This window comes from Agelaius tricolor, unplaced genomic scaffold (assembly GCF_023055355.1).
Source record: "Agelaius tricolor isolate 1412-34295 unplaced genomic scaffold, bAgeTri1.0.p SCAF_1, whole genome shotgun sequence".
Taxonomy (NCBI): Eukaryota; Metazoa; Chordata; class Aves; order Passeriformes; family Icteridae; genus Agelaius; species Agelaius tricolor.
The window spans coordinates 7,512,224-7,520,348 of record NW_027269261.1 but is presented as its reverse complement, the minus strand read 5'-3'; the positions used below and the strand labels follow the sequence as shown (position 1 = coordinate 7,520,348).

The window sequence follows — 8,125 nt, the reverse complement described above, 5'->3', positions numbered from 1 at the left end:
CCCTGCATCCCAGTTTCCTAATGAAACAGTCAGTAAACACACCCATTTCCCTTCCACACAGAGTCCACTTGTCCTGTCACAACCTCCATGAGATGTGATTTGCAGAGCCTCAGTGTTTCTCTTCTCCCTCCAGTACCCTGTGGAACAGATTCCCAAGCACTGTGTCTATGATGATATCCTTCCCACCTGCCCATCCTTTCCAAAACTCCTTGGGAAGCTTGTGGATGTGAGTTCAGAAGCTGGGGATACTCAGTTGAAAGGATACCAAGAGCTTTTATTTAATGACATCAAATACACATGCAAAAAAAGGTAAATATTCCCAAATCTAACCAGAGGTTTTCCCTTTAGGGGGCTTTGCAAATAAGGATGGCTTGATCTGGTCTCTAGACAGACCTCTCACTGAAAAAAGCCTTGCTGCTCTTTCCTTCAAAGTGCCTCCACATTTCAGTCCCAAAGACATCAATCCCATCTTCAGCTTCTCCAAACCCAGGGCTTCCAGTTCAGCAGCAGAGTTGAAGGCCAGCAGGTCTATTGGTTCTATCTCCTGAAAAGAGAAAAACAATTGAGAAAAACATTCAAGAAAAGCAGGAGTTCAAGAAGACAATGGAGTTCATTTGGACAATGCTTTCAGGCACATGGTGTGATTCTTGGGGCTGTCCTGTGCAGGCCCAGGAGCTGGACTTTTGAGTCTTGTGGGTCCCTTAGACCTCAGAAGATTTTATGATTATCCCAGGAAAGTTCAATACTCCCAAGAAAACTGAATGAAAAACATCAGTTTGCCATCTTGCCCAGCAGTTCAGTAGCATAACCTTGGCTTCCAAAGGCACAGCAAAGCTGACAGCCCCTTTTTAGCCTGATGCAGAATATAACCAATACACCTCCAGCAGGAACAGGAAGGAGGATTAAAGTTATTTCTAATGCAGTTATGCTGTAATTAAAGAAATTTATTAAGAAGCATCTCTTTTAAGTAAGATTAACCCCAAAAAAACAAGTTGTGAAGATCACATCTCATCCTGCCACTAAAAGAAAATGTGGATTAAAATTTCATCTTCAAAGGAAATTGGTATATTTGCAAACTGACTGAAGGTAAAAAGGACCCCTACAGATAGTCTAGTCCAATCCAGAGCCTTGTCTACAAAAGACCATGGAATAGATGGGATAATTCAAATGCTGGAATTTACTAACACACTATAAAGGACACCAAAATCTAAGCCCATTTTGTTCAAAATTTAAATGCACATACTGCTCTTATAGTCTGTACCCAGAGCAAGGAATAACAGCAGTGGGAATGAGAGAACTCCCCTTATGCACTTGGCAAAAACAATTCTTGCCAGTAAAATCAGAACCTTTGTCCTGCTAAGCATACACAACCCCAACTGGTTACCTCATTATTCTCACCCTACTTCTAAAAAAAAAAAAAAAGGAAAATTCATCAAGGACTACTATAAAAATATTTCCACCTGCAATAACAATCTGCCACAGCATTGGTGGAGTTTCCTGTTCTAGGAATAGAAAGTCTCACAAATACTGAGCAAAAGGTAAACAGTGAAGAATGGTAAACATCCTGTTTAAAACTTGCCAGCTCTAATAGTACAGTAGATGCCAAAGTTCTAATTGATCAGATTACATCCTTGGTCTTTTCCCCACTGACCTGTAATGAACTTTCACACATCAGAGTTCATTTGTGCCAGTGGCAGACTTTACACCCAAGGTGAAAAAAGGCAGAAAATCCCAGTAACTCCCTAGCTTGAAAAAAAGAGCTACACTTTTTTTTATTGCTAGAGTAAGGCCAGATTCATTATCCCCACAAATCTTTAACAGTAATATTATGCAAGGACCCATAAAGCAGAAGTATTGGAACCTTCTGCTGCCCAACATCAGTTGGGCTTTCATCAGTCCAGTGGGAAAAGCCACATTGCTGGAGCTTTTTTGCTTCTTCAGCTCATTTTGTCCTACTTACTGTGCTCTGGGACTGGTTTGTTTCCTGTGCCTTAGCAGGAACATTTTCTTGTTCTTCTTTCTGAGCTTGAGTCACTCCATTCCTTCCTTGGGTGTCTTCCTTTGGGGCCTCTGTCATTTTGCTGTTTTCTCCAGACAGAATTTCAGCCTGCCCACCTGTGCACACCTCTCCTTGCAGATCTCCAGGAGCTTCTGGCTGCTCCAGTGGTTTCTCACTTGCACTGGTAGATGGACTGTCCTCTGCTGAAGCCACAGAGCTGCTTGAACACTCAGCTGGATTTCCAACACTTCCATTAGCACTGCTGCCTGATGGACAACTTCTGTCAGATGTACAAGGGGAGTCATCCTTATTGTCATCCTCACAGCCTGAGCCTGTGGCCTCATCCAACCCTGGCCTGGCACAGGGAATATGTTACAAATTAACATGCATCTATCTTAACTTTTTGTCTTTTAAATATATTCTTTTAAATTGCCAGATTTCTCTTTCCAAAACCATCCTCAGAGAGATATAAGGAGCTACTCCAACAGCTTTTTAGGTTAGTTTAGTTAATGGAAGAGCTATCAATATTGAAAAGGAGCTTCAAATGCCCAAAACAGGTACTACAGCATTCCTAATACAGAAATGACTGGAATCTTTGACTTCTCTTCCATGTTACATTAGATGAAAGATGCCAGGGGAGAAAACCAATCTTTTTAAGTTAATTGTAAATTATAATTAATTTATGAAGAAAAGGATAATAGGAAGTAGTAGAATATAATCACTTAGAAGGGGTGGGGGGAAAAAGTGTCTATTTTTGCAAATGAAGTTTGTCTGCTCCATCTGGGACAGAATTATAGGAATGCAGAAATTTTTACTTTCAGTTCTTCGATTTAATCAGTTCAGTTTTCTTATTTCAAGTCTACATCTCAGACTAGACTCTGCTTACTTGCATGTATCTAACTTTACATCCTCTTTAAGGCTTAAGGCTGCAGTATAAAAACAAGGTATAACTCTTACCAAGGACATTTTCTTTTTTCAGATTTTGTTTCGCTCTTCCCAGGCTCACCCGGGCGTTTCCGACTCTTGCCACTTTCTGATGACATTGCTTTGCTGGCAATAACCTGCAAGCCTTCAAAAGAAATTTGAAAGTGAACTTCATCAAGACACAATTAATGTCTGCTGTAAATGCTACTTGTCTTTTCACTTCAGATGCAATTTAAAACACTAGTGGAAAGAATCACTATTGGTGATATAAACTCAAAGCTTGAACATAAACTGAGTAGCAGCAAAACCTTTCCTACATGGATTTACTAAGAGTCAATTAAAATTGGATTCCTGAACTGAACTATCAGGTTCTTCATCCCATTCAGCCTCAAGTTTCACTATCTAGCTGACAGCAAGAGAACAATATAGGGATAAACAAAGTAACTACAAAGACCAGGAAGTGAAACAAGGTATTCTGCAGCTGGATCCAATATCTAGTTTTTAATGTACAACCCAAACCCTTTATAGTTTCACTGGGTAATTCTTACTCACAGAATCTGGCTCTTAATCCCAAAATTAATCTCAATCTTAAACTCAGAATCTGGCTAGGTGACCTAGCTAAGCAAGGTGAAGCATCACTTGTATAATGTCACACAGTTCAGTGTGTGAAAAATGCCTGCCAAATATTTCAATATTTGCAAAAATGGCTTTTTGCAAATATTGAAATTAATATTATATGTGTTATGTTAGAAAGTTATGCTGTATTAATTCTCTTAAGTAGTGTGTTGAATATAGTTTTAGGTTATAACATAATGTTAAAATAGAAACTATGCTATGTAAGATACTTTTTTTCTAAAGAAAGGACTGGCACTGAGATAGCAGCCACAGGACACCTCAGTCTTTCAGAGAAAGAGAATTTATTGCCCCATTATCAGGAGACATGAACTTCTTCCCACCTCACTCAGGTTTGAAGATGCAGTCAGGATTCAGAGGAAGAAGCTGACACTGACCAGACAGAATCCTGTGTTTGAATGGAATTTATGCATCATGGATGAGGTGTATGAATATGCAACAGGTTATTGTTTTTAAGGGTTAATCCTCTGTTAACGTGGGTCCTTTTTTGGGCTTATTTTGCCCAGAAAGAGGTACCTGGACTGGCCGTAACTCTTTGTTTCTATTGTCTCATATTGTCCTAATTCAAATTGTCCAAATTATTATTACTGTAATTTCATTACTATTTTATAACCATTTTATTCCTATTAAACTTTTAAAATTTTAAAACCAAGTGATTGACGTTTTTCACAAGTGGAATTTAACAGACACTGCAGACAAAGAGGAAAAATTAAACAAATTTCAGCAAATTTCTCTGAAATTTAAGATCTCATTTAACTGAAAAAAAACGACCAATTCTTTTTTAAATTTTCCTACTGGGGTGAGGCTAGAGAGGCTCTCAGCGTGCAGTGTGCTGCCGTACCGATGCGCAGCGACTCCTCCTGGCGCTCGGCCATCTCTCGGTACTGCCGCTCGTACTCGGGGTCGGTGAACGTGTGCCGCGGCTCCGCCAGCTTCCGCTGCAGCCTCTCCAGCCGCCGCTGCTCCTTCTCCGCCTCCCGCTCCGCCTGCTTCTTCACCCACTCCGCCATCCTGCGGCGACACCAGCCCACATCAGCGCTCACAGCGGCAACAGCAGCTCCCCGCCCGGCACCGCAGAACGCTCCCACCCCGGCTAGGCTGGGAGGCAATGGGAAATGACAACACCACCCAGCAGAATGACTGAGGAAACCGACAGGGACTCTGCTACAGAGAGGAGAGCAGGGTTTATTCTGAAAGCCAGAAACAGCAGTTCACACATCCCCAAGACTGTGGTCCTGCAGCTTCAGAGAGAACTGTGAGAATTGCACACGAGGAATTGTGAATTGTGCACCAAGAGGTGCAGAACAGTCTCTCAGACTCAGGCTGCAGTAAAATCACATCTGTTTTTGCAATAACAGAATTACAGTCAGGAAAGCCCTGCTGGCTTCCAGTCCACCTGCACTTAAGATTTCACTTCTGCTCTTTTTAGTACTCAAAACACCATTTCATTGCTACAACAGACAATCATTTGACCTCTTTTGTAAACTACAGGATGAGGTTGTTTTATAATTTCAGCCTCTGAGGAAATGCCTTACGCTTTCTCATGATTGACATCCCTCAGTCTCCTCCCACTGAGATCCCGACACGCCTCTCTGTTTGTGGTCTTCTCAATCTGAGCACCCAGGGCTCGCAGCATCGACCCAAACCCTTCCAGAGGAAAAAAGTGAACAGGAATTAGCTACACAGGAACATCTTGTCAATGTAAGGAGTCCAGCTTAGGTTGAATTCTGAGATCTTGGCATTTATATATATTTTTTTAAATAATAGAACATAAAGTCACTACTGAGATCTTGACATTTATATGTATACACATATTTAAATAATAGAAGATAAAGTCAACTAGGTCACATAACACACTCAAATCACAGACTATTTGTACCTGAAATATTTGTCCTAAGTGACCACTGAATGAAACTTGGCAGCCTAAGGTGACAGGTCCTTTTCAACACAATTTCAACTCTGAAGTCACTTTGGTGCATGCTACAGACTTCTACCAACAGAGATAAGCTGAAAAGGGATGTGAGGAAGATCTGGACTTCTTCAGCTTCCCTGGTCAATCCTCAGCTTTGCACAAACACTTGGGTTTTAGCTCAGAGACTTTGTATCAGTCATACACACAACAAGAGGTCTGCCAGTATCTGAGGACTCCTGCTATCAGTACAGACTATGGAACAGCAGCAGTTTTTTAGCCTAAGAATCTAATCACTAAGAAGCAGAATCAACAACAAACCTCCTTTTCCAGCACAGAGCCTCGGCTCCAGGCTATAAACAACTCCACTCTGCAACTCATCTTCATCGCTGACCAGTCGCCCATTACACTTGACATACAAGCTTTCTTCTGGGATGCTCTAAAAACACAGCAAAATTGAGTCAGATCATTGAGCCAGAAAAAATGAAACATTCTGACAAAGAAAACCATTAAGCACTTGTGTTTTCTTCCTTCCAGAGAGGAGCAAAAAAAATGAGACAATCTGAAAAGCACGAACATTCTCTAATGGTGCTTGTTTTAATTCCTGGTTACCAAAGGACTGAATACAGTCTAAATCAGCTTGCAAAAGTGAATGGGGAAAAACTGTACAACGGGAAAAATTCAGAAACAACCTGTGATGATCTGACCATAACCTTCATTCCCTGTCCTCCAGTGCCACTAGTGGGAAGGAGATAAGGGGAGAGAAAGAAAGAGTGAGGGGAGGAGGGAAGGCGTTTTTAGGATTTCTTTTATCTCTCATAATCCTACCCTGATTTTGACTGGTAACAAATGAAGTTCATTTCCTCAAGTCAAGTCTGTTTTGCCTGTGATGCTGACAGCTGAGAGATCACCCTGTCCTTATCTCGACCTTTGACCCCTTTTGTTACATTTTTCTCTCTCCTGTCCAGCTGAGAAGAGAAAGGAGAAAGCACCTGGAGTCCTGCCAGGGTCAACCCAACTGTTTATATATAAACACACACACATATGCATATACATATATGTGTATATATATATATATATATATATATACACATGTATATATATATATATATATGTACATATATACACATATATGTTTATATGTACACATATATATACATATATATACACACATATATATATATATATATACACACATATATATATACACACATATACACACACACACACACACATATATATATATATAAAACACGCTGATAAGAGGCTACAGGACTCTCTTACAGCAAACCCTGCTGCTCAGCTAAGCGACAGCACCGACAGCAAGGCGCGCACAGATGCGGATCGCGACCGCCCTTCCGCGAGTGCGGGCGGGAGAGGCCGCGGGCGGCCTGCGCAGCGCCGCCGGCACCGGAAGCGCAGCGCCTCCCGAGGCCGGAGGGCCCCACACCGCTCCCCGCTGCCCCGGCACTCACCAGCTCCCGGGCGCGGTGGCGGCGGAGGCAGAGCACGGAGCCGCCCCCGGGGGGCAGCGGCAGCGGCCGCACCCGCGGCCCCAGCGGGTCCCGCACCCACAGCGAGCCCGGCCCCGGCGCCGCCATCGCTGCGGCCCCAGCGGTCACGTGACGCGGAGGGGGGCGGGGCGATGAGGCCGCGGCCGCTCCCCCTCAGCCCCGCCCGGCGCCTCCCGGCCCGTTTTTATCGCGTTTTATAATTCGCGGTTCCTTATGCGCACGGTTCAAGGCGAATCCTTGAGGAGCTTTGATCCCGTTCTAATCCGCGGGATTCCTGCAGCCCGACGGGTTGTGCGGCCTTTCCCGAGCCCGTCACGGGCGGAGCCGCGCCGTGGCTCCCGCTGGCGGCGGCGGCGGCGGAGGGAGAGCGGGGAGGGAGCGCTCGCGCCCCCTCAGGGCCGGGCCCGGGGCGCCGCGGGGGCACGGCCGAGCACCGCCGGTGTCGCAAGTGTAGGAAATGCAGCCGACACGGGCAACCCTGCCTTGTCCGGGCAAATACGGTGCAAATTTCACGCGAGCATTTGCAGCGCGTCCCTGTGGATCCTTCGCCTTGTTTACTCCCACACGCGGTTTCGCGTAGGGATGGGAACAGGCCCAGAACTCCGGTATATGGGGGAGATGAGTCTGGATCGCATAACACACTCAAATCACAGGCTATTTGTACCTGAAATATTTGTCCTAAGTGACCACTGAATGAAACTTGGCAGCCTGAAGTGACAGGTCCTTTTCAACACAATTTCAACACTGAAGTCACTTTGGTGCATGCTATAGACTCCAGGTGACTCCTGGGTGATCCCAGACATGAGGACAGACTGGGAGATAAATTCATTGGGAACTGCCCTGCAGAGAAGAATTGAGGATTCTTTTGGGTGAAAATCTGCACAGGAGCCAGCAGGGAGTAGTTCCAGTCCAGAAACCCAAACACATCCAGGGCTGCATCCAAAGAAGGACAGCTGGCATGTCAGGGGAGGCATTTTGCCCCCTTTCCCCTTGTGAGAGACAACTGCTCACTTTGAAAATTTAAAAAGGTTTATTAAACTGTACCAAAAGTACAACAATGGATTACATAAGGAAAAAGCTGCAGTGCTGGGAACTGCCCCTGGAAAAGCTTGGTGATTAGGCAATCTGCATTCAAATGTCCTCTAT

The 8,125-nt window shown here is 44.2% G+C and overlaps 1 protein-coding gene across 2 annotated transcripts; it reads right to left on the bottom strand.

The window, feature by feature from the left end:
• Positions 1 to 253: 253 nt before the first annotated feature.
• On the bottom strand, positions 254 to 7,321 carry SDE2 (SDE2 telomere maintenance homolog). 2 transcript variants are annotated; one of them, XM_071421765.1, is made up of 7 exons: positions 6,941 to 7,321; positions 5,787 to 5,904; positions 5,092 to 5,203; positions 4,398 to 4,567; positions 2,957 to 3,068; positions 1,961 to 2,354; positions 254 to 544 (listed from the first exon to the last, which is right to left on the bottom strand). In XM_071421765.1, exons 1-7 carry the CDS (start codon positions 7,064 to 7,066, stop codon positions 326 to 328), a joined length of 1,251 nt encoding a protein of 416 aa, XP_071277866.1. In that variant the 5' UTR covers positions 7,067 to 7,321; the 3' UTR covers positions 254 to 325. The 2 variants fall into 2 exon arrangements, with proteins under 2 accessions (XP_071277866.1, XP_071277876.1); XM_071421775.1 differs by lacking the exons at positions 5,787 to 5,904; positions 6,941 to 7,321 and adding an exon at positions 5,436 to 5,750.
• Between the last annotated feature and the right edge of the window lie 804 nt (positions 7,322 to 8,125).